We start from the raw sequence: 26,709 nt of genomic DNA, 5'->3' as shown, positions 1-26,709 counted from the left end.
CCAGAGGCATTCTACTGGGGAGCTTTTTTTTTCGGTCCTGGGGATGGAACCCAGGGGCATTCTACCTCCATCTCCCAGCTACATCCCTAGACCTATTTTTTTATTCTTTATTTTGAAACAGAGTCTCATTGAGTTGCAAAGGGCTTCACAAAGTAGGAGAGGCTGTCTTGGAACCACGATCCTCCTGTCTCAACCTCCCAAATGCTGAGATTACAAGCGTGCACCACCATGCCTGGCTGCCCCCAGCCGTGTGTGTGTGTGTGTGTGTGTGAGTGATTTGAAACAGGGTCTCACTCTAGGTTCCTGAGTCTCCCTACCTTGCTGAGGCTGGTCTCAAACCTGTAATCCTCCTGTCTTTCCTCCCAAGTCCTGGGAGCATGGGCCTGCACCGCCACGCCTTATTCTCGTGTTTTTAGCAGCAACTTTATTGAGGTCTAATGTCAGTGTCATGAGCTCCCCTGGTTTTAGGTGTGCAGGCAGTTTTAGGAAATGGACAGGTTGTGCAGAGACGTGTCTCCTTGCAGGTTTCTGTTCACTCAGAAAGATCCCTGTGTACATTGTGGCTAACACTTCACCTCCAGCTCCAGACAACACTAGTCTCCCTTCTGCCTCTATGAATCTGCCTTTTCCGGCTGTTCATCTAAATGGTATTATATAATATGCGGCCTCCTCCCTTCCCCCCCCTTCAGTGGGACCAGCAATCGAGCCCAGGGCCTCACTGCTTTCAGTGTTAATTCAGGGACATTATTATTAAAGCCAGTGTATTGAAACCTTCTCCTTATGCAAGGCCATTCTACCTCTGAGCTACACATACCCCAGCCCTATTTTATTTGTTATTTGGAAACAGGATCTTGCTAAATTGTTGAGAGCTATGTTGCTGAGGCTGGCCTTGAACCAGTGATCCTCCTGTCTCAAAATAGCCTTTCAAGTCCTGGGATTATAGGCATGTACCACCATGCCCACTTCAATGTTTAACTTTTTAGGAAACTATCAAACTTTTTGTTTTTGTTTTGCGGTACTGGGGATGGAACTCAGGGGCATTCTATCTCCAAGCTATACCCCCAGCCCTATTTATTATTCTTTATTTTGAAACAGGGTTTCACTGAGTTGCCAAGGGCCTCAATAATTGGTTGAGGCTGGCCATGAACCATGATCCTCCTGTTTCAACCTCCCAAGTAATGGGATTATAAGCGTGCGCCACCATGCTTGGCTTCAAACTGTTTTTGTTTTATTTTTATTTTTTTAATTATTATTATTATTATTATTATTATTATTATTTTGCGGGTCTGGGGATGGAACCCAGGGACATTCAACCTCCGAACTATACCCCCTGCCCTATTTTTTATTCTTTATTTAAAAACCGGGTTCACTAAGTTGCAGAGGGCCTCACTAAGTAGCTGAGGCTGTCTGCGAACCGCGATCCTCCAGTCTCAGTCTCCCAAATGCTGGGATTACAAGCGTGCGCCACCACGCCCAGCTTCAAACTGTTTTTTAATGTGCCTGCACCATCTTACATCACTACCAACAATGTATGTGGAGTCCCATTTTCTACATTTTAAAAAATTTATTATCTGCCTTTTTCTCTTCTCTTCTTCCTTTTCTTCTTCCTCTTCTCCTTTCTCTCCTCCTCCTCCTCCTCCTCCTCCTCCTCCTCCTCCTCCTCCTCCCCCTCCTCCTCCTCCCCCTCCTCCTCCTCCCCCTCCTCCTCCTCCTCCTATTACTTCGCAGTACTGAGGATTGAACCATGCCAGATAAGAGCTCTACCACTTAGCTACATCCTCACCCCTTTTTAAAAAAAATGTTGACACAGGGTCTTGTTAAGCGTCTGGCTGTCCTCAAACCTGCCATTCTCCTGTCTCAGCCTCCTGAGTAGCTGGGATTACAGGCCTGAGCTACTGTGCTTGGCTTGTCTGCCTTTTTTTTTTCTTTCTTTCTTTCTTTTTTCTTTTTGTGGTGCTAGGGAATTGAGCCCAGGGGCATTAATCCTTCAACCTACATTCCCCAGTCCTATTTTTATTTTTTATTTTGAATCAGGGTCTCACTAAGTTGCTGTCTGATCGCAGACCTGCAACCTCCTCTCGCAGCCTCCCAGGTACCAGGATTACAGGCGTGCACCACCATGCCCGGCTTTCTCTGCTTTTGTGAGCGTAGCTGTCCTAGTGGATGTGAAGTGATGGCTTTGCTTCTTGACTTTTCCATATTCTGCCCTTGTTGAACCTTGAGTGGAGAGGTAGGAAATCAGGTGTGGACCCTCCCACTTATCGAGGGGGCCCATTATCTGCCTGGACACACCGCGCTTCTGCGGCTGGACTGAGTGATCTCAAGCTTGTCTTTTAACACTAAGAGCCTTGGCTTTCTTCTAAATAGTGGGACTAATGGATACTTTCCTCACACTAGGTGAGATAAGAATACTAATGCAAGTATTTCTCAGTGTGGGTGTTCATAAATGTTGGATTCCACCCAGCATGGGGGTACATGCTTGTAATCCCAGTACTTGGGAGGCTGAGGATTGCAGGTTCACAGCCAGCTACTTAATGAGGCCCTCTTTCCAAATAAAGAATTAAAAAAATAGGGCTGGGGATGTAGTTCAGAGGTCAAATGCCCGTAGGTTCTATCCCCAATAGTGCAAAGGAAAAAGAAGGAAGGAAGGAAGGAAGGAAGGAAGGAAGGAAGGAAGGAAAGGAAGAAAACAGGGCTGGGAGTGTAGCTTGGAGGTAGAATGCCCCAGGGTTTAATCTCTAGTATCTCAAAAAATTTGAGTTCACAGATTTGCTCTATTAATTTCCCATTAGCCTCTTGTTGCTGTGGGACATCCCTGTCTGACTTTGATTTTCCTGCAGACAAGACTTTCCCTTTTTCTTTTCTTTTCCTTTTTTTTTTTTTTGGCACTGGGGATTGAACCCAGGGGCATTCTACCTCCATGCTACACCCATACCCCTCCCTTTTTTTGTTTTTGTTTTTATTTTTTTAAACAAATTTTTTATTGAACATAAATGTTATACATTTAAACTGTATTTGGTGCCCTCCCCCCACCCCGTATTTTTCATTATTTATTTATTTATTTATTTATTTATTTTTTGGTGATAATGGAGGTGGAACCCAGAGGCTTTCTACCTCCGGACTATACTCCCAGAACTATTTTATATTTTTATTTGGAAACAGGGTCTCACTAAGTTGCTGAGAGCCTCACTAAGTAGCTGAGGTTGGCTTCGAACCTGTGCGATCCTCCTGTCTCAGCCTCCCAAGTGCGGGGATTACAAGCGGGCGCCACCATGCCCGGCTTTTATTTTTTTGTTTTGAAACAAGTCTCACTAGGTAGCTGAGCGGCTCACTACATTGCTGAGGCTGGCCTTGAACCTGTGATCCTCCTGGTTCAGTCTCCCAAGCACTGGGCTTACAATAGCCATGCACCACCACACCCCACCGTGACTTTCCAGTGGGGCAGGCCTGATGGAATCCTGCCCTACAGCTTGGCTCTCTCCACTGCTCCCTGGCTGCCGCCCAGATACCCTCACATGCATCTCTCGCCTTAATCCAGAGTGAACCCGGAGCACCTCACTCCGCGCCTGTCTGCAGCCCAGGCTGTGACCACTGGTTTTTCCAGTTTAACTTCCTTCTCATCCTCTAGCCTGTTTTCTGCCGTCCTTTAACAACACTTCTCCCTTCTCTCCACCTCTAACGCTGGATCCTGTGGGAACAAACGCCTTTTTATCCCAGGCCTGCAGAACGCACGCAGAGCTGTGGCCTTTTGTTCCTTGTTGCTTCTGCCGGGTCTGCAGAGCCTGGCTCTTGGGGGAGAGGAGCTCATCCGGGCAGCTTCCCCTCCCTGTGCCCAGGTTGCCGGCAGCTGCAGTAATTGGCTTGACAGTGTGCTCCCTATGAGGCTGCCCTTCAGCTGGTACTTTGTTAAGCTGCAGGCTAACCCCGGTGGGAGTTCCCTTAGATCGCAGCTGTGCCTAATTAAGGAGAGATATGGGAAAGGTGTTTAGAAGGGAGACCTTATCTCAGAGCCCGGTGGCCCGAATGGAGCATTTGGAAGGGGCAGATAGAGGCCGAGGGGGAGGCCTGGCAGCAGCAGGCTGGCACTTGACAGTCAAGGAGAATGGCATTGACTTATTACTACTACTACTACTACTACTACTACTACTACTAGTACTACTACTACTACTTGCGGTACTGGGGATGGAACCCAGGGGCATTTTACCTCTGAGCTACATACACCCCAGTCCTATTTTTGAAACAGGGTCTCTGATTTGCAAAGCGCCTCACTGACTGAGGCTGCCTATGAAGCCAGATCCTCCTGTCTCAGCCTCCCAAATGCTGGGATTACAAGCATGCGCCACCACGCCCAGCTCACTACCACCACCGCCACCGCTACTGTGTGTGTGTGTGTGTGTGTGTGTGTGTGTGTGTGTGTGTGTGTGTGTTTCTAGGGGTGGAACCCAGGGGCTTTTCTACCCCCGGGCTATACTCCCAGACCTATTTTTATACTTTATTTGGAAACAGGGTCCCACTAAGTTGCTGAGAGCCTCACTAAGTGGCTGAGGCTGGCTTCAAACCTTTGCGATTCTCCGTCTCAGCCTCCCAAGCACGGGGATTACAAGCGTGCGCCACCATGCCAGGCTCATACTATTATTATTATTATTATTATTATTATTAGGTACTGGAGATTGAATGCAGGGTATTCTACCTCTGAACTATACCCCAGCTCTATTTTGTTTTTATTTTGAAACAGGGTGTCTCTAGCTTGATAACAGTCTGAACCCAGAGACATTCTACCTCCAAGTTATTCTCCTCCTTCTCCTACTCCTCTTCCTCCTTCTCCTCCTCCTCCTCCTCCTCCTCCTTTTTCTTTTCTTCCTCCTCCTCTTCTACCACTGCTACCACCACCACCATCTCCTCCTCCCCATCCTTTTTTTTTTTTTTGCAGTACTGGCGATTGAACCCAGGGGCATTCTATCTCTGAGCGACACCCTCAGTCCAATTTTTATTTTATTTTGAAACAGGGTCTCACTGAGTTGCTGAGGCTGGTCTTGAGCCCGTAATTCTCCCACTCAGCCTCCCAAGTACCGGGATTATAGGAACGCGCCACCATGCCCGGCTCTTCTCCTTTTGTATGGTAGTAGGGGTCAAACCCAGAGGTGTTTTATCTCCAAACTATACCACCAGCCCTGAGCAAGATTTCACTAAGTTTCTGAGAGCCTTGCTAAATTGCTGAGGCTGTCCTCTAACCTGTGATCCTCATTCCTCAGCCTCCCAAGTCCTGGGATTTCTGGCACATGTCACCGTGTCTCAAGGACCCCCTCTGGCTGGCTGCCACACACTTAAGACAGAGCTTAAGTACTTATCCGTGTGCGCCCCCCCCCCCCCATCATCTCCTTCCCTATGTTCTCCTTTGCTCTCAGGGAATTCTCTACTTGGAAATAATCTCAGTCATTCTGAACAATACAAATAAAAATCTACTTTGTAAAGATCATTGAAGATCTCAAGACTCAGCAGGGGAAGCAAAATTCGCCAGACTTGCAAAAAAAGACCTTAATTCAGTTATTTTTTTTTTTTTTTTCCAGTTCTGGGGCTAGATCTCGGGAATTTGGCCCATTTCTCAGTGTTGGTGTTGTGTTTATGCAGTGCTGGTGTTCATGGGGCTCTTTATTGCAGTGGCTTAAATAAGTGTGGCGGATAGTTGGGATGTTACTTTTTTTTATTGGGTAGAGGAAATAGAAGCCTTTATTATTTGCCGTCTCCCTTACTATGATGAAGAATAGCCCCTGATGAAAAGGGCTATTCTTCGACATGTTAAGAAGGGGCATCAACTGTTTGGTCTAATTGCACTAGTCTGTTGCAATAATGAAGTTCTGATCTATATCTGTAAAAGTCTGTATTGTTTTCTCCAAGAATTTGAAGGCTTCTTACTTCTTAGCTTGAATTGCAGTGAGGGAAGAAGGACTTTTTACTTTTTTTATTGTGTGTGTGTGTGTGTGTGTGTGTGTGTGTGTGTGTGTGGTCCTGGGGGTGGAACCTAGGGTCTTTGTACATCTAGGCTATACTCCCAAACCTATTTAAAAAAAAAAAAAATATATATATATATATATATATTGGATATATATCCAAATATATATCTATATCTATATCTATCTATATCTATATCTATCTATCTATCTATATCTATAGATAGATAGATAGATATTTGGAAACGGGGTCTCAGTAAGTTGCTGAGAGCCTCACTCAGTAGCTGAGGCTGGCTTTGAACCTGTGTGATCCTCCTGTCTCAGCCTCCCAAGAACTGGGATTACAAGCGAGCACCACCATGCTCAGCTTTTGTTTTGTTTTTTGTTTTGTTTTTAAAGCCTACAGCACCCAGTATTCCCAAGCGGTCTCCCATCCAAGTACTAACCAGGCCCGACCCTGCTTAGCTTCTGAGATCAGACGAGATCGGGTGCGTTCAGGGTGGTATGGCCGTAGACACCATGCCTGGCTTTTTAAAATTAAAAAAAATTTTTTTTTTGGTAGTACAGATCCAATCAGGGCATTGCATATGTGAGGCAAGTGTTTTACCCCTGAGCTACATGCTAAGTGAATGAGAAAGACCCTGAACTTACATGATTTTCCACCTAAAAAAATAAAACCAAAATAAATAAGTTAGAAAATAAAATAAAATGAGATGATTCTTTGGAGTTTTAAACTTCTGGTCGTTACCTACCTACCTGACCCCCGAGCCCTAAGTTAAATCTTGGATCTTGGTCAGTAACGCACCCTGGACTAGATTCCTGGTGATCCCAGGGGAGCCCCCGTGCTCTTCGGGGCACTCTACCTCTGAGCTACACTCCTAGCCCCATCTTTTTATTCTTTATTTTGAAACAGGGTCTCTTCAACTGAGTTGCAAAGAACCTCACTGAGTAACTGAGACTGGCCTCGAACTGAGATCCTCCTGCCTCAGCCTTCCAAATGCTGGGATTACAATCGTACACCACCATGCCTGGCTAAAAACTTGTTTTTTTTATATTGTGGTGCCCCGCTAAAAACAATATGATGTTGGGGATGGAACTCTGGGCCTCTCAGATACTAAGCAAGTGCTCTACTACTGAACCACATCCCTGGCCCTGTGTTGGGAGACATCTGGGATGGCCTCTCTTGGAACTGACCACCCCACGGACACCTGTTGGAAGCAGCAGCAGTGCAGGGTGTAGGTTACTTGTCTGAGCTGTAGCCCGCAGATCCAGCCAGCACAAACCCAAAGCAAACCAGACCCAGAGTGCCTAAAGCAAGCGTCTCTATCTTTCCTGTTTTTCCTTCTCTTGTATGGACGGAGATTACATAAAGCCAAGGTTGGGTTCTATGGTAGCCGTCACAGAGCCTGTGTGTATTCTCATGTAAAACAACCAGTCCATGGCTGCCTGTTACAGAGCGGTGTTTCTCTCTTAATTCCTTTTTTTAGGCGGAGGAATCCTGTAAATGTAATGGCTGGAAAAATCCCAACCCGTCTCCTACTCCCCCCAGAGCCGATCTGCAGCAGATAATTGTCAGTCTGACTGAATCCTGTCGGAGTTGCAGTCATGCCCTCGGTGAGTTCCTGAATATTCCAGCTTCGTCGTCGTCTGACAGTCCTGTCTGTGGGTTAACGCACCCGGAGCACTGTTTACCTCTGCGTGGGGCCGACAGCAGAAGAGTTTCTCTGGATAGCGTCCTGCGTTTGGTGGGGAGGCCTTCCAGTAAGAGGGAAACCCGCGCTGCTTGCCTTGATTGCTTCTTTCTCTTCTTCCCCCTTTGAGCAAGAGCTGTGGTGCTCGGAGGGATTTCCAAATCAGATGAAACAAGCCGGGCGTGGTGGCGCACGCTTGTAACCCCGGCATTTGGGAGGCGGAGACAGGAGGACCGCGGTTCGAGGACAGCCTCAGTTACTTAGTGAGGTCCTCTGCAATTCAGAGACCGTGTTTCAAAATAAAGAATAAAAAATAGGGCTGGGGGTGGAGCTCAGAAATAGAATGCCCCTGGGTTCCATCCTCAGTACTGAAAACAAAACAAATTAAAAAAAAAAAAAAACAAAAACAAAAACCAACAAATCAGATGACATAGGACAAGTGAGCTATTCAGAATAAATAGCGTTTAGCCGGGCGTGGTGGCGCACCCTTGTAATCCCAGCATTCGCGGTTCGTGGACATTCTCAGCTACTTAGTGAGGCCCTCCGCAACTCAGTGAGACCCGGTTTCAAAATAAGGAATAAAAATAGGGCAGGGGGTGTAGCTCGGAGGTCGAATACCCCTGGGTTCCATCCCCAGACCCCCCCACACACACACACAAAAAAAGAATAAATAGCGTTTGACAGGTCGTGGTCCAGTGTGATGGGGCCTGAGGGCCCTGGACCCCGGGATGAGACCTCAGCTAACTGGTGACTTGTTTGCCATTTTCTGATTCCCCGAACTTTCCCGAGGGTGCGTGTTTTTGCGCTCGCACTTTCTTCACCGGGGTTGCTCCTCGTTGTTCTGGTGGAACGTTTACTGTGCTTCCCTTCAGCTTTCTTATCAGTCCCCACAAGAGGATCACTGCTGGTGTGGCAACAGACTTCACCAGTGACTCAACAGGACTGAGCTAAGAATAGGTTATTCTATGTCTTAATATTAGTTTTCAGGTAATTTATTTATTTACTTACTTATTTTTTTGTGTGTGGTGCTAGGGATTGAACCCAGGGGCGTTCTACCTCTGAGCGACATCACCCAGCCCTGTTTTATTTATTTATTTATTTATTTATTTATTTATTGCGGTACTGGGGATGGAACCCAGGGGCATTCTATCTCCAAGCTACACACCCCAGCCCTGTTTTTTTTAAATTTATTTTTAATTTTTTTAATTTTTAATTTTTAATTTTTTTTGCGGGTCTGGGGGTGGAACCCAGGGGCATTTGGCCTCTGAGCTATACCCTCTGCCCTACTTTGTATTTTTATTTTGAGACAGGGTCTTACTAAGTTATGGAGGGCCTCACTAAGTAGCTGAGGCTGTCCGCGAACCATGATCCTCCGGTCTCAACCTCCCGAATGCTGGGATTACAAGCATGTGCCACCACGGTTGGCTTATTTTTATTTTGAAATAGAATCTTGCTAGGTTTATGAGAGTCTCACTACTTGCTGAAGCTGTCCTCGAACCTGTAATTATCCTGTTTCAGCCTCTCAAATCCTGTGATTACTAGCTTGTGCCACCAAGCCTGGCCAATATTATTTTATTTTATTTTATTTTATTTTATTTTATTTATTTTTTTTTTTTTTTGCAGGTCTGGGGATGGAACCCAGGGGCATTTGACCTCCGAGCTACACCCCTTGCCCTTTTTTTTTATTCTTTATTTTGAAACCGGGTCTCACTGGGCTGCAGAGGACCTCAGTAAGTAGCTGAGGCTGTCCACGAACCGTGATCCTCCAGGTCTCAGCCTCCCGAATGCTGGGATTACAAGCGTGCGCCACCACGCCCGGCTCCTGGCCAATATTATTTTAAAACAGGGCTTCACTAGGTTGATGAGAGTTTCAGTACTTGCTGAGGCTGTCCTCCAACCTGCAATCCTGTCTCAGCCTTCCAACTAGTGGGTTGACAGGCGAGTGCCATCACGCCTGGTTTATTTTTTGTTTTTAAACAGGGTCTCACTTGGTTGTCGAGAATACACTGGGTTGCAGAGGGCCTCACCAAGTAGCCTACAATCCTCCGGTCTCCGCCTCCCAAATGATGGGATTTCAAGCATGCACCAACACAATCAGCTCTTCTTTTTCTATTCATTTACTTGTTTGTACTAGGGATTGAATCCAAGAGTATTATACATCCGAGCTACACCCCAGTCCTATTTTAGTTTTTATTTTTTGAAACAGGCTCTCACTAAGTTGTGGAGGCTGGTCTTGCTATGAGGCTGAGGCTGGCCTTGAACCTGCAGTATTCTTGTCTCAGCCTCCCAAGTATTGGGATTACAGCAGTGTGCCCTCTCGCCTGCCTAGATTCCTACTAATTTATTTTATTTATTTATTTTTGGTGGTACTGGGGGAGGAACCCAGAGGCTTTCTACCTCCGGGCTATACTCTCAGACCTATTTTATATTTTATTTGGAAACAGGGTCTCACTAAGTTGCTGAGAGCCTCACTAAGTAGCTGAGGCTGGCTTCGAACCTGTGCGATCCTCCTGTCTCAGCCTCCCAAGCGCGGGGATTACAAGCGTGCGCCACTACGCCCGGCTAGATTCCTACTAATTTAAGTGGTGCAGTTCCAGCCTTCAAGGTTCCAGTAGTGTTGGAGTGAGACTGATGTTTTATTTGGTACTCAGATGGAGTGTATTTAAATATTTATAGAAAAAAAATTTGCAGATGGTGTGATCTTAGAGAGTCAGGGCACTGGAGTAACATCCTGAAAAAGAAAACAGAGAATAGAGATCGCACAAAAGAAATACGCCAAACATCACAGTTTGATTAAACCAGTGTCTACAACAGTACAGGCTGTGACTATTTACTTGTTACTTTATCTATTTGTTGATTAATTGATTGACTGTTCCTAGGAATTGAACCCAGGGGCAGTCTGCTTCTGAGCTACACCCTAGCCCTTTTTTATTTTGAAACTGGGTCTTGCTACATTGCTGAGTATCTTACTAAATTCTGGAGGCTGACCTGGAACCCACCTGTAATCCCTGTACTTGAAAGGATGAGACAGGAGGATCATAGTTTTGGAGACAGCCTCAGCAGTGGAGCATGACTCTCAGTGACCTAATGGGACTGTTTTGAAAGCAAAAACTTAAAACACAGGGAGGGATGACTGGTGTGTACCTCGGAGGCTTAATGCCCATCCCCGTATAAAAACAAATGATTCCCCCTCCCCCCCAAAAAAAGACCCCAACAACAACAAAGGAACTAGTCCAAAAGTTATATAACTGCCTTTGCTTATAATTTACCATTGTTACCATCCATCCGAGAACGAATAAACTGAATCCTTTTAGAAATGCCGTGGGAAGTACGATGTAACTGAGAGCCAGACTCTAGAAACCCTGGCTTTGCACAGTATTGGTGTTGATTGGGAAATCCTATCAGAGCTCATCAATCAGCATTGAAAAAAGAATCTTTTTGCCTGAGCAGATTGTCTCCCTTCTGTGAGTGTAAATACACAGAAATGCCTCGAGGCAGAAATCTGTGTCAGAAAAAACAGCCAATTTTGTTTCCTTTTACATTTCCTTTTTGTGTGTGTGTGTGTGTTATTGAGGGATTGAACTCAAGGGCATTCTACCTCCGAGCTACACCTCCAGCCTTATTTTTTATTCCTAATTTTGAAACGGGGTCTCACTAAATTGTAGAGGGCCTCACTAAGTAGCTGAGGCTGTCCCCAAACCTGGGATCCTCCCGTCTCAGCCTTCCAAGTACTGGGATTACAAGTGTGCCCCACCACACCCAGCTAAGAGGTTTTTTTTTTTTTTGCGGGTCTGGGGATGGAATCCAGGGTCATTTGACCTCCGAGCTACACCCCCTGCCTTTTTTTTTTTCTTTATTTTGAAACAGGGTCTCACTAAGTTGTGGAGGGCCTCACTAAGTAGCTGAGTCTGTCCACGAACCGCTATCCTCCCAATGAGATTACAAGCGTGCACCACCACGTGCGGCTTAAGAGTCTTTTAAATAGAGTTTTTATTGCTAGGCGTGTTGGCACATGCCAGTAATCTCCATACCTGAGAGGTAGAGACCGGAGGATTGCAGTTTCAAGACCAGCCTCAGCAACTTAGGCCCTATTTCAAAATAAAAAAATAAAATAGGCCTGGGAGTGTAGCTTGGAGATAGAATACCACTGGGTTTAATCCCCAAAACTGTAAAACAAAACAAAGCACAAAAACAAAAAATAAAAAGACTGGGGGTGTAGCTGGGAGGTAGAAAGCTCCAGGCTCGATCCCAGTCTCCCCCCACACATCCACACAGGAGTTACTTTGCCCTTCAGTGCCTCTCCTGGCAGGGAGGTGGGGCTGCAGGCTCCAGTCCCCTAACTTCTTGTCACTTGGTTTTTCTGAAGACCCCCCTCATTCTGGGCTACTTAGAGGCCCCACTGTGAGTCACCTCATTTGCGTAAACTCAGGTGTGATCTTTATAAATTGTAAAAGATTACTATCACTGTTTTTTTTAGTTCCTCCTTCTCCTCCTCCTCCTCCTCCTCCTCCTCCTCCTCCTCCTCCTCCTCCTCCTCCTCCTCCTCCTCCTCCTTCCTTTTGTTCTGGGGTACTGTGCTTAGCACACACTCCACTGCTGAGCAATTTCTGAGCAAGCCCAGGGTGCTTTCCTCAAACTGAAGCATCTCTACAGGTTTTCAAGTTCTCTTGGAATTACTGCTGGAAACAGCCACAGTTTGCCTCTTAGTCTTACTTAGTATTAGGGCTCAGAAAACCTTTTTCTGAGATTACTCCTTCCTCCCCGCTCCTTGCTTTTTTTAAAGGCCTTATTACGAGTCGGTGGCGGTGGTGGTGGTGGTGGTGCACACTTGTAATCCCAGTACTTGGGAGGCAGGAGGATCGCAGGTTTGTGGCCGGCCTCAGCTACTTAGTGAGGCCCTTCACAATTTAATGAGACCCTGTTTCAAAATAAAGAATAAGAAATAGGGCCAAGGGTATAGCTCAGAGGTAGAATGCCCCTGGGTTCAAACACATGTCAAGACAGAGAGAAAGGCTAGTCCTTTGTACTCATCACCTGGCATTAATGATTGTTAATATTTGCCAGTTTTATTTTATCTTTTTTTTTTTTTAATTTTATTTTATTGGTGCACTGTATTCATACATCATAGTGGGATACAAACTTTTGTAGACATACATGCACACATTGCCCAGTCAGTCCCCACCCGATCCCCACCCCATTCTCTCCCCATCCCTCCCTCCCATGCTTGGCTTAGTGGTTGACATCTAGTATTATAGCAATATCCAAAATTAAAAATGATAATCTCACATAACAGTTTCATTTGTCTGATGCCAAGCTTTTGATGATTTAAAGATAACATTTCAATATTTCTTTTTGCTTTCTTTCTTACCAGAGCATATTTTTTCCTGTTTTTTTGGTGAAACTATCATATATTTATATATTTATTTTTCAGAAAAAAATCTATCCTAATATGGAATATGAATTCTAGATACCAAAAACGATCTTGAAGAAGAACAAAGCTAGCAGATATATATTTTCTGATTTCACACCATATAAAGCTACAATAATTGAAACAGTGTAGTACTGTTCTAAAGGCAGATATATAAACCATTGGAGTTAAATACAAGCCTAGAGCTAAATTCTTCCCTATATTGTCAAGTTATTTTTGACAAGGTTTCCACGAACATTTGGTGGTGGAAATAATATTCTTTTAACTAAATATTGTTGAAAAATAATAATTACATGGAAAAGAATAAAATTGGACCCTTACCTAATCCCACATACAAGTATTAACTCAAAATAGATAAAAGACCTAAATATAAATCTTAAGACTATAAACTTTTAGGAGAAAATCCGGGTCATAAAACCTCACAACATTGAAATTGGCAGTGATTTCTTGGATATGATTTCAATGGCACAGGCAACAGAAGAATATACAAACTCCCTAAAAAATAAAAAAAATATTGTATATCCAAAGACAATGTAAACAGAGTTAAAAGTTACTAATAGGATTGGATAAAATATTTCCAAATGCTATATCTGAAGGTATATTAATATCCCAACTAGAAATCCTAAAAATTAACAACAATAAAGGCAAACAATACAATTTAGAGATAGGTAAAAGACTAACATAAATAATGAATCTCCACAGATAACCAATCTTAGTTGTCTGTTGGATGGAAAATCTTGTTTCTCTGGTTCTGGTGAGTGTTACCTATTTCTTCTTTGTAGTTAATCTCTTTGAGTATTTTCTCTAGCGCTGGTTTTGAAGACATAAATTCCTTCAGTTTCTGTTTTTCATGGAAGCTTCTTATTTCTCCATCTAATTTGATAGAAAGTTTTGCTGGATAGGAAATTTTTGGCTGGAAGTTGTTTTCTTTCAGAGTTTGGAATATGTTACTCCAAGCCCTTCTAGCTCTCATGACTTGGTTTGGGAAGTCTGGAGTGATTCTAATTGGTTTGCCTCTGAATGTCACTTGGCCCTTTGTTTTTGTTGCCTTTAAGATTCTCTGCTTGGCTTCCACATTGGTCATTTTGACAATTATGTGGCGTGGGGATCCTCTTCTCCGATCCTGTCTAAAGGGAGTTCTATAAGTTTCCTGGACCTGTGTATCAACCTCTTGCTCTATGTTTGGAAAATTTTCTACTATTACTTCCTTGAAGAGATTGTTGATCCCTTTGGTTTCACTTTCTTTTCCCTCCTCTATTCCAATTATTCTTAGGTTAGCTCTCTTAAGATGGGCCCATATTTCTTCAATGTCAGATTCCTGCTGTCGGATATTTTTTTCTAGATTAGAAACTATGCGTTCATTTTTGGATTGCCCATCTTCTAAGAGCGAGATTCTGTTCTTCATGTGTTCTAATCGGTTGTTTGTGCTTTGAATTGAGGCCTTTACTTCATTAATTGCATCCTTTATCTCTTTTTGGCTCTCTCTGAGTTCTTTTCGAAGCACCTCTATTATTTCTACAGTTATTTTCCTAATTTGATCTTCTAGAAATCTCTGATTTTCTGTTTTATCGGGTTCTGATGTTGTGGGGTTGTGGGCGGTAGTCATTGCTCCAGTATTATTCCTCTTTCCCATGATTTCGGATGCTTGTGCCTTCTCTGGGTTCTTCCCTTGGGTCACTATGACTTCACTTAAGGTGCTCTGGATCTCAAGTCAGTAGTATCTCAGACCCCACTACTCCTTTACTGGGTTTTATCACAGAGTCTCCAACCCAGGGAGTCGATAGAGGCTGCTTTAAACTATGGGGGGGTGCCAGGTTGCACGTTCTCCTATGGTGTGATATCTCTGCCACCACCACTCCCTCACTGGGTACAGTGAGGTACAGTACTGGGATTTCTCCTCTGTGGCCCGCAATTTGACTCACTGTTCTTGAGTACGCAGATGTAGCTGTACTGGATTCGGCGAATTCACTGCTGCTGCCGCCGCCGGTGGCAATATGGCGCCGCAGCCACGCCCTCGGCCATGAGGCTGGCGTATTTTTTCTTCTCTGGTTTTGATTTCCACTCTGAATTCCTGCAGCGTGTGCTGAGCTCAGCCACTGGGAGCTTTAAATCCTCTCTGCGCCGAAAGATCCCGCCTGGCTGTTCCGCATCGGCTCACCTCGGCTTGCTGTAGCCGTCCGCTGAGTTCGCCGCTGCCACCGGCAGTATGGCGCTGCTGCCGCGTCCTCGGGCGCGTGTGTCTCCTCTGTGGCCCTGCGCTCTGTTCTCAGTCCGCTTTCTCTCTGGAGCCTGGTGTTTTTTTTGTTTTTCTGGTGATGGTGTTTTCTGGCTATGAAAGGCGCTGGTTTTGTGGTAATGGAGATTGGTTGTTAGCAGGGCTCTTAAGCCCCGCTTTTCTCGGTCGCCATCTTCCCGGAAGTCCCTACAGTTTTATTTTATCTAACTTGTCATTTCCTCTCCCCAAATGTCCCCCCTCCCAGAGTATATTAAGCCAGTTCCAGGCATTTTATCTTATCTTAGTCACATAGATTGGCTTGGAGTAATTGTTGCTTTGGAGTAGAGGTTGTGGTCTAGAACATTTTTTATTTTATTTTTTTATGGTACCAGGGATTGAACCCAGGGGCATGCTACCTTCCTGGCCCAATTTTTTTTTTATTATTTTTATTATTTATTTATTTATTTATTTATTTTATTTATTTATTTATTTTTGCGGGTCTGGAGATGGAAACCAGGGGCATTCAACCTCTGAGCTACACTCCCTGCCCTATTTGTTATTTTTTATTTTGAAACAGGGTCTCACTGAGTGTCCGCGAACCGCGATCCTCCGGGTCTCAGCCTCCCAAATGCTGGGATTACAAGCGTGTGCCACCACGCCCGGCTAATTTTTTATTCTTCTTCTTCTTTTTTTTTTTTTTTTTGGTGGTACTGGGCTTCCTGGAAGCCCTTCTACCTCTGGGCTACACTCCCAGACCTATTGTTATATTTTTTTTATTTGGAAACAGGGTCTCATAAGCCAGCGCAATCCTCCTGTCTCTGCCTCCCAAGCGCGGGGATGACAAGCAGGCGCCACCACGCCCGGCTTTTTTTTTTTTTTTTTAAACAGGGTCTCTTAAGCCAGCGGGGCTGGCCTCGATCCTCCTGTCTCTGCCTCCCAAGCGCAGGGATTATAAGCGTGTGCCACCACGCCCGGCTAATTTTTTATTCTTTATTTTGAAACAGGGTCTCATTAAGTAGCTCAGGCTGCCGTGAACCTGGGATCCTCCTGTCTCAGTTTCGTAAGTACTAGGATTCCAGGTATGTACCACCACTCCTGGCAGCCGTGGTGGTGCACTTTTGTAATCCCAGCATTTGGGAGGCTGAGACCGGAGGATTGCGGTTCACGGACAGCCTCAGCTACTTATGCCCTCTGCAACTCAGTGAGACCCGGTTTCAAAACAAAAAATAAAAAATAGGGCCGGGGTGTAGTTCAGAGGTAGAATGCCCCTAGGTTCCACCCCCAGACACCCCCAAACACACAAAAAGAGCTTGTTTTAACAATTAAACCAAAGTTTATTTCTTAAATATAAAGAAGACACCGATATTTTTCTCATATACTATTTAAGACATTTATTTATTTATTTTTTATTTATTATTTTTTGGTGGTACTGGGGGTCAAACTCAGAGGCTTTCTACCTCCGGGCTATATTCCCAGACCTTTTTTATATTTTATTTGGAAACAGGGTCTCACTAAGTTGCTGAGAGCCTCACTAAGTAGCTGAGGCTGGCTTCGAACCCGTGCAATCCTGTCTCAGCCTCCCAAGCGCCGGGATTACAAGTGTGCACCACCACGCCCGGCTTTAAGACATTTAAATCATTTAGACAGATGATTCGACTCAACACATTTTCTCATTTTCCCCTCCTTTTCCTCCTCTATTTTCTTTTCTTTTCCTCTCCCTTTCTTCCTTCCTTCCCTTTCCTCCTCCCTCTTTCTTTCTTTCTTTCTTTCTTTCTTTCTTTCTTTCTTTCTTTCTTTCTTTCTTTCTTTCTTTCTTTCTTTCTTTGTGTGAGCCTGGCCATTGAGCTCAGGGACAAGTGCTCCATGAGCTGGACCCCTGAGCTCCCATTCACACGTGAGTCCGCACCTGACAGGTGGCGGACTCGGAGCCCAGCCAGCACCCTGGCAGAGCTGCCTGATTAAGTCGGCACTTCTTTCCTGGCTGGGCGTCCTCCACTGGCAAATGCAGCCTCATCCTTGCTGGTGTCAGGGTTGCAGGAGCTGTGAGCCTGGCTCAGCAGGGCCTGATCATTTTCTTCCTGCTCATTTGATGGTTACTTCTCTCTGCGTTCCTCTGACCGTGGCGTCCTGGCCATTCTCCTCCACGGTCCTCCCTGCAGTACTTCCTGCAGCCAGCCTTGACCTCATTATTCCTCAGCCCGGCTGCCAAGCGGCTCCAGGAGTCCCTATTTCTCTCTGTGCACGGCAGGAAGTAGCGATGATTCGGATCACGCCCTCCTCTCCCTCCACTTCCCCACCTGCTCTGAGCGCACAGGACCGGCTGTGCCTCTGCTCCCTCTGGGCTCCCCCAGGCACCACACCTCCGCCAACAGGCTGCTCTGAGTTCTCCAAGGCCTCTTTAAACTTCCTCCCACCTGTCATTGAGATGCTGAGGCTCAGCCATCTGGAATACCGTTCCTTCATTTTCTGCCAGCGAGTTCCCTTTCCCTCTAAGGCTTGATGGCCTTCGATCTTTGTAAAAAGAATAAAGGCATTCTTGGAGCTCTGTTGTAGAATCATATATTCCTGTTGGTTTTTTGAACTGTTAACTAAGGGCTCACTTTTCTTCTAGCTCAGAAGGTATTTATTTATTTGATGGTACTGGGGTTCCTGGAAGCCCTTCTACCTCCAGGCTACACTCCCAGACCTATTTTTTTATTTTTGGAAACAGGGTCTCTTAAGCCAGCGCGGTTGGCTTCGAACCTGCGCGATCCTCCTGTCTCCGCCTCCCAAGCGCGGGGATTACAAGCGTGTGCCACCACGCCCAGCGGAAAGAGAATCTTTTAAAAAATTATTTTATTTATTTATTTATTTATTTATTTATTTATTTATTTATTACAGTGCTGGGGATTGAACCCCGGGGCATTCTACCTCCGAGCTACACCCGCAGCCCTATTTTTTATTCTTCATTTTGAAAAAGGGTCTCACTGAGTTGCAAAGTTGCCTCACTAAGCAGCTGAGGTTGGCCATGAACCTCGATTCTCGTCTCAGTCTCTCAAATTCTGGGATTATAAGAGTGCGCCACCATGCCCAGCTTGGAAAGAGAATTGTAAACAAATCTTAAACAATGATTTCTGCCACTAAGTGACATACATTTTGACCTGGTTGCTCTCAGAATGAGGCCTGTCCCCTGAAGACTTCAGGCTGACCTCAAGGAAATTTTTGAATAGTCTTAAGAAAAGAAGCTTATTGGGAAACATTCTACCTAAAGTGAAGTCTAATCTAATTCTGGGTATCTTTTAGGAAATGATGAAGCCAAGTGTTATAGTCAAATATAAAGCAAGATATTTCAACAATAATTCTTTTGGTTTGGTTTTGTTCTGGGAATTGAATCCAGGAGCCTTCTACCTCTGATCTAGACCCCTTAAAGACCCTTTAAGTCCTTTTTTTGTGTGTGTGTGTGTGGCACTGGGGATGGGACCCATGGGCATTCTACACCCCCAGCCCTATTTTTTATTCCTTATTTTGAAACAAGGTCTCACTGAGTTGCAAAGGGCCTCACTAAGTAGCTGAGGTGGTCCGTGAACCCAGATCCTCCTGTCTCAGCCTCCCAAATGCTGGGATTATAAGTGTGTGCCACCACACTAGGCTTTATTTTTTGTTTTGAAATAGGACCTTACTACATTGCTGAGAGTTTCATTTAATTGCTAAGGCTTGTCTTGAACCTGCGATCCTCCTCCTCCTCCTCTTCTTCCTTCTTCTTCTTCTTCTTCTTCTTCTTCTTCTTCTTCTTCTTCTTCTTCTTCTTCTTCTTCTTCTTCTTCTTCTTTCTTCTTCTTCTTCCTGTGGTACTGGGGTTCCTGGAAACCCTTCTACCTCCAGGCTACACTCCCAGACCTATTTGATATTTTTATTAGGGTCTCTTAAGCCAGCATGGCTGGCTTCGAACCTGTGCGATCCTCCTGTCTCCGCCTCCCAAGCGCGGGGATTACAAACGTGCGCCACCACGCCCGACCTCCCATCTTCTCTAGAGTGGGGTGACTGATGTTTATCCCCGTGCCTAGCTGGGCCTCAGTCTTTACGCAATTGTTACTCTTGGCTATCTGACCATTCACAGGACTTAGAACTAAACCATTAGGGAGCTTGGTTTTCTGTGCTTGTGAGCACCAGACCTACAAGTCCTGGATCTATTGGTGTAGTGGAGAACTCTCTTGGTGTAGTGGAGAATTTGCTTATATGGAAACATGAAAACTTTCCCTAATATGACCAGACTTGGTGCTCTAAGTTTGAGTTCTTGAAATACATTATTATTTGAATACCATTAACTCCTGGCCCTAGTTTAGTGTTGGATGGGGACGGTAAGGCTTCACAGCAGGGCAAATTTTATAAGGGCATACGGGGCTTCAGTGATTTCCTCTAAGGGATCTGGTATGCAACCTAATGGGCTGTAGGGAAGGCTGGAGAAAAAAATAACTTCTCTTTTATTTAATTAAATTTTTTTTTTTTGTGGTACTGGGGATGGAACCCAGGGTCTCTCTACCTCCAGGCTATACTCCCAGACCTATTTTTATATTTTATTTAGAAACAGGGTCTCATTAACTTTCTGAGAGCCTCACTAAGTAGCTGAAGCTGGCTTTAAACCTGTGTGATCCTCCTGTCTCAGCCTCCCAAGCGCTCGGATTACAGGCATGCGCCACCACGCCCATCCGATCCCTGCTGGCCGTAACTTCTTTTTTGAAATGGAATGCTTGTGCTCTCCAGCTGAGCCCTTAACACTTGTTCCTTTGTTCTTGTCTTAAGCTGCTCACGTTTCCCACCTGGAGAATGTGTCAGAGGAAGAAATGAACAGACTCCTGGGAATCGTGTTAGATGTGGAATATCTCTTTACCTGTGTCCACAAGGAAGAAGACGCAGATACCAAACAAGTTTATTTCTATCTGTTCAAGGTAGGAGATTTCATCATTTCAAAAGACTCCTCTTTATTTTTTATTTTTTATGCATTATTGGGGATGGAACCCAGGGGCATTCTACCTCTGAGCTATACCCCCAGCCCTATTTTTTATTCTTTATTTTGAAACAAGGTCTCACTGAGTTGCAAAGGGTCTCACTAATTAGCTGAGGCAGTCTATGAACCATGGTCCTCCTATCTCAGCCTCCCAAATGCTGGGATTACAAGCATGGGCCACCACGCTCGGATCAAAAGGACTCTTCTTCAGCCAGGCATGGCGGCTCAGGCCTGTGACCTCAGCTCGTGTTGAGACATGGGTTCAAGGCCAGCCTCAGCAAGTAGTGAGACTCTCATCAACCTAGTGAGACCCTCTTTCTTTCTTTCTTTCTTTCTTTCTTTCTTTCTTTCTTTCTTTCTTTCTTTCTTTCTCTCTCTCTCTTCTTTCTTTCTTTCTTTCTTTCTTTCTTTCTTTCTTTCTTTCTCGGGTCTGGGGATGGAATCCAGGGGTATTTGACCTCCGAGCTACACCCCTGCCTTATTTCTTATTTCTTTCTTTCTTTCTTTCTTTCTTTCTTTCTTTCTTTCTTTCTTTCTTCCTTTCTTTATTTTTTGGTGGTACTGGGAGTGGAACCCAGAGGCTTTCTACCTCTGGGCTATACTCCCATACCTATTTTATATTTTATTTGAAAACAGGGTCTCACTAAGTTGCTGAGAGCCTCACTAAGTAGCTGAGGCTGGCTTCGAACCTGTGCGATCCTCCTGTCTCAGCCTCCCAAGCGCAGGGATTACAAGTGTGCACCACCATACCCGGCTCTCATTCTTTATTTTGAAATAGGGTCTCACTAAGTTGCGGAGGGCCTCACTGAGTAGCGGAGGCTGTCCACGAACCGCCATCCTCTGGTATTAGCCTCCCGAATGCTGGGATTACAAGTTTGAGCCACCACGCCCAGCTCAGAGACCCTGTTTCTAAATAAAAAATAAAATTGGGCTGGGGGTGTCGCTCAAAGGTAGAATGCTTCTGGGTTTAATCCCAGCCCCCCCCCCCCATAAAAAAGCTCTTCTCTATCCTTTCTCAAGTGTGCTCTGCCCCAATGGGCCAGGTCATAGGTGTGAAGGCTCCAACTTTTGGTACGTTTCACCCCCAGGGTTTGCTGACGCACACTTTTTTCATTACAGAGTCTGTGAAATGATCTGTCTCCTTGTCACCCTTCACGCTTGTATGCAACGTTGAAGATTTTGACTTGCGTAGGCTTAAGAGATTTCTTTCCATCCACCCAACACACTTACTGCGCACCTGCTCTGTGCATGGCGCGAATGTAGCGTGAGGGCTAGAGCCGTGGTGGATGGAGCCCTTCCCTCTGGAGTTCACGTTGCAGGTAGATGATGGGCAGGGCCACAGCACAGTCACAGGTGTGCTGAGTGCCGTAAAGAGGACGGAAGGAGAAAGCAACTGGAGTCAGGATGGCGAGAGGGTGGCATGCTGTGTGCGGGGGACACTGCAGGGCGCAACCGCGGTGTCTACAGCCTCTCCAAGGAGGACGGGGCAGTTCAGTAGAAACCGGAGTAGACACTGGAATGGAGGATTAGCGAGGTGGTGTACACATATGATTCCAGTGCTTGGGAATCTGAGTCAGGAGGATCATGGCTTTGAGGCCAGCCTCAGCAACTTAGCGAGACTCTGTTTCCAAATAAAAGGCTCTGGGGGTGGTGGCACATACCTTAATCTTAGTACTTAGGGGGCCGAGACAGGAGGATTGCAGATTCAAGAACAGTTTCAGCACGTTGTGAGATTCTCATTAACCTATAGAGTCCTTGTTTCCAAATAAGAAATAAAAAATGGGGCTCAGGGTATAGCTTGAAGGTAGACTGTCTCTGGCTTCAATTCCTAGCACCAAAAATAAGTGAAAGAAAAGAAAAAAATAAAGAAAAGAAAATTGGAAGCTGGGCGTGGATTACAAGTGTGCTTGTACTGGGATTACAAACACACTTGTAATCCCAGTACCTAGGAGGCTGAGACAGGAGGATCGCAGGTTCGCAGCCTGCTTCAGCTACTTGTGAGGTCTTGTACAACTTTGTGAGACCCTGTATTTTATTCTATATTGAATATAGGATGTATGAAATTCAATATAGAATAAAATAGGGCTGGAGGTGTAGATCAGAAGTAGAATGCCTCTGGGTTCCCATCCCCAGTGGCACACACACACACACACAAAAAAAAAAAAAAAAAGAAAAGAAAAGAAAAGAAAAGAAGAAAATTGGAGTGGTAGCCAGGAGCCATCCATGACAGGTGCTGGTGGTAGAGCCTTCAGGTGGAAGGAAGAATAAACATATAAACTGGGTGTGGTGGCACATACCTGTAGTCCTAGGACTTGGGAGGCTGAGACAGGAGGACACAGGTTCGAGGCCAGCCTCAGCAATTCTGTGAGTTCTTGTGCTCCCTGGGGCTGCCTCTCTATGGTCCCCCTTTGGCTGCCCTTAGTCTCACTCATCCCCACTGCACAGAGCAGGTCTCCTCAGGCTCCTGCTCACAGTCAGGACTCCCAGGTGCAGGGTGGGGGAGTGCACGGACAAACTCCAGGTTGCCAAAGACAGACTGAAACCAGCGGGCCAGCAGGATAATTACAACAAATCTGCTATTGAGGGCGCTGTGGATTAGACTGTTAGGCTGTATCCTGTGACCCTCATAAGGATGTCAGAAAACAAGAGAAAGCAATCAGAGTTTACAGCCAGGAAAAGTTTGCCTTTTTACTTTTTGTGGTACTGGGGATGGAACCCAGGGGCATTCTACCTCTGAGCTACACCCCCAGCCCTATTTTTTATTCTTTATTTTGAAACAGGGTCTCACTGAGTTGCAAAAGGCCTAAGTAGCTGAGGCTGTCTGTGAACCACGATCCTTCAGTCTCAGCCTCCCGAATGCTGAGGGTTACAAGCGTGTGCCACCACGCCTGATGAGGATTGAGTTTTTTAAGTTTCAAGGTATTACTGGGATTTAGCTCTAAAAAGGAGAAAGAGCGAGAACAAATAGGTCCCACAGCTTTACAGGCCCCAGACCTCTCCAGGTGACAGCTTGTTGACATGGCCGTGAGGCCTGAGTCAGCCAGCTTGAACCCTGGCAATGTCTTACTATGTAGCGCTTTCTGGAAAAAGATCTTAGCTGAAGAAAAACAAGGTCTGCATGACTGCGGCTAGTATTTGTCTTGGATCTGAGCTCCCTGGCAGCACCCACCGCCCTGCCGGGAGCGAAGGCCGAGTCAGCCTTCCATCCTGTTTACAGTCAGCCCAACAGGCCCCAGCAGGGCTGTGCGAGCTGTGCTCCCTCCCTGCTTCTTAATGCCCCCCACTTTTTTTTTTTTGGTGGTGGTCCTAGGGATTGAATCTAGGGCTGTTCTACCTCCAAGTCACACCCCAGCCCTATTTTATTATTATTATTTTTGAAACAGAGTCTCACTAGGTTGCTGAGAGTCCCCAAGTTGCTGGGGCTAGTTTCAAAATGTGATTTTCCTGTCTCAGCCTCCCAAGTACTGGGATTACAAGCACGAGCCACCATACTTGGCTAACCACCTTCATCTTTAAATAACAGTGCAAATATAATTGCACACCTGTAATCCTGGTACTTGTGAGGCTGAGAAGGAGAAACAGTTTGGAACCAACTTTAGCAACTTGGTAAGACACTGTTTCAAAATATAAACTACAATTGGGCTGGCAGTGTAGGTCAGGGGTAGAATGCTCCTGGGTTTAATGTTTAGTACCCCCCCCAAAAAAAAGTATTATATGTTTTGGAAGGATTTTAAAAACTTTAGTCTTGGATGCTGAAAATAAAGCCCATGGAAAACTGCTTCCTGAAACCGAAGCATGTCTTGGTGCCTACAGATGTTACTCTGTGGACCAGCAGCCTGGGATTAAAACCTGGCACCATCAGTGTGACCCTGGGCATCATTCTGCTTCGGTTTCCTCATCTGTGAATTACAGATAATAGTTCAAGGTGACCCTGAACGATATAGTGAAACTACATCTTCTTTTTTTTTTCTTTTGCAGTACTAGGAATTGAACCCAGAGACATTCTACCTCTGAGCTACACCCCCAGCCCTATTTTTTTATTTATTTTGAAACAGGGTCTCATTAAGTTGCAGAGGGCCTCACTGTGTAGCTGAAGCTGGCTGCAAACCTGCGATCCTCCTGTCTCAGCCTCCCAAGTACTGGGATTATAAGCGTGCGCCACCATGCCTGGCTTATGAAACTCCATTTTATAAGAGAAGTAATTACAAACTACAGAGTATCTGGAAAAAGAAGTAAGAAAGGATGCTTACTTTTTTTTTTTTTTTGGGTGGGTCTGGGAATGGAACACAGGGGCATTCGACCTCCGAGCTACACCCCCTGCCCTATTTTTTTTTTTTATTCTTTATTTTGAAACAGGGTCTCACTGAGTTGCAGAGGGCCTCACTAAGTAGCTGAGGCTGTCCGCGAACCTCGATCCTCCAGTCTCAGCCTCCCAAATGCTGGGATTATGAGCATGCACCACCACACCCTGCTGTTTGCTGTTTTAATAACCTTTTTTTTTTCTTCCTCTTTTGGCACTAGGGATTGAACCTAGAGACATTCTACCTCTGAGCTATACCCTCAACCATTTTTATTTCTGATTTGTAAAGATACTGAGGCTGGCTGTGAACCCATGATCCTCCTTCCTTAGCCTCCCAAGTACTGGGATTAAAAGTGTACGAATGTGCGCCACCACGTCTGGCTGTCATGATTTTTTTATATGCTTACCTGTCTCAGCTCTACCACTTTGTAGATTAAGAAACTGAGACTCAATATCTCCCCATTTCCCATCAGCTTACTTCCAAATTAAAAACCCCAATGGAGCCGAGCGTGGTGGTGCATGCTTGTAATTCCAGTACTTGGGAGGCTAAGACAGGAGGATCACATGTTTGTGGCTAGCCTCAACTACTTAGGGATTCACCTCAGCAACATAGTGAGACCCTGTTTCAGAATAAAAAGTAGGGTTGGGGGTGGGGAGCTCAGAGGTAGAATGCCCCTGGGTTCTATCCCCAATACTGGAAAAAAAAAAAAAAAACACCCTAAAAACAAAACCCCAAACCCAATGGGCTAAGTGCTCAGATAGTCTTATTAACTCGGGGGTGAGAGGGAGGTAACCAGAATTATTTGTAGTTAAATTTTGTGAATAACCTTCTATAGCCTCAGAAACACTTGTGATTTTTATCTATATAGCAAATTTAATTTTGTAAAATGGGCATAATACATCGAAAGGGCCAATACATGCCCATTTTCCTAACTTATGTGGTGCTTCCCAGAAGAGCTGGGATTCCAAGATAGAGCTCTGGGGTGGCACATGGCCATCTTCAACCTCGGGGTTTTGTTTGTTTCTATTAACTCGTAAAGGAATGGTTGTCATGTTTCATTTCTATTAAAAAGACAGTAAGCAGTCAGGTGTGGTGGTGCACGCCTGTAATCCCAGTACTTGGGAGGCTGAGACAGGAGAATGACATATTTGAGACCACCCTCAGCTACATAGCAAGATTCTCAGCAACCTACTAAGACCTTGTTTCAAAGCAAAAAACATTAAAAAAAATTTTTTCAGGGATATAACTCAGAGGTAGAACGCCCCTGGGTTCCATCCCCAATCCCTGCCCCAGCACAAAAACAATCAAGAAAGAAGGGAAAGGGCCTGGGAGTGGTGGCGCACGCTTGTAATCCCAGTACTTGGGAGGCTGAGACAGGAGGATTACAGGATTGAAGCCAACCTCAGCTACTTAGTGAGGCCTTTCACAATTTTGTGAAACCCTGTTTCAAAATAAAAAATAAAGAATAGGGCTGGGGGTATAGCTTAGAGGTAGAATGCCCCTGGGTTCCATCCCCAACAACAACAACAACACACACACACACACACAAAAAAAAAAAAAAGAAAGAAAAAAAAGAATAGAAAGGTGTAACTTAAATAAGTGCATGTCCATATTATAACTGGCTCATTTATTGAGTTACAGAAAATGAAAACTGGTTGAAGGTAAAAAACTTCAATACAAATTTATTTTCAACCATTCTTGGCAAGAGCGTTAGTATTCCCTCATTCCTTTTACTGTTTGCTCTGTGAGGACTCTCAGTTCCAGGGACAGTAATTAAGGGCTGTAATTTTTGTTTTGTGGGCACTGGGATGCCAGGACCCTTGGCCAGCCTTCTACAGCTGGAGGGGACGGACAGAAGAGGCCGCAGCGGGGCAAGCTGCCCGTTGAGAGCCCCGTGGGGCTCCTTCCCGGAGAGCTGGCCCTTGTGTTGCGAGGACCCACAGCTGCAGTGGGTGCGCCTTTCCCAGCCACGTTTGTGCAGAACGGGCCTGGCCTTTCCTGTGTTTAAAGAATCCCCTTGGAGTCAGCACGCCTGCAGAGGCCTCAGTGGGCATGCGCAAGGCCGCGCGGCCTTCTGGGTACACCGGAAGGCAAAGCAAGGGAGAGAGGGAACATGGACCCCAGAGTGGCATCTGTTGGGGC

At 45.4% G+C, this 26,709-nt stretch overlaps 1 protein-coding gene across 1 annotated transcript in view; it reads left to right on the top strand.

Annotated features, from left to right (window-relative positions):
* KAT2B (lysine acetyltransferase 2B) overlaps positions 1 to 26,709 on the top strand; it is a gene marked incomplete at both ends in the record, with an annotated part of 113,029 nt that overhangs the window by 31,407 nt on the left and 54,913 nt on the right. The window contains 2 exons of the mRNA XM_080715983.1: positions 7,436 to 7,562; positions 20,062 to 20,207. Of these exons, the coding sequence (XP_080572109.1) occupies positions 7,436 to 7,562; positions 20,062 to 20,207 (273 nt within the window). The remainder of the gene's footprint in view (positions 1 to 7,435; positions 7,563 to 20,061; positions 20,208 to 26,709) is intronic.

The sequence above is a fragment of the Muscardinus avellanarius genome (assembly GCF_963383645.1).
Source record: "Muscardinus avellanarius genome assembly, chromosome: 18".
NCBI lineage: Eukaryota > Metazoa > Chordata > Mammalia > Rodentia > Gliridae > Muscardinus > Muscardinus avellanarius.
This window is presented reverse-complemented; position numbering and strand designations above follow the sequence as displayed.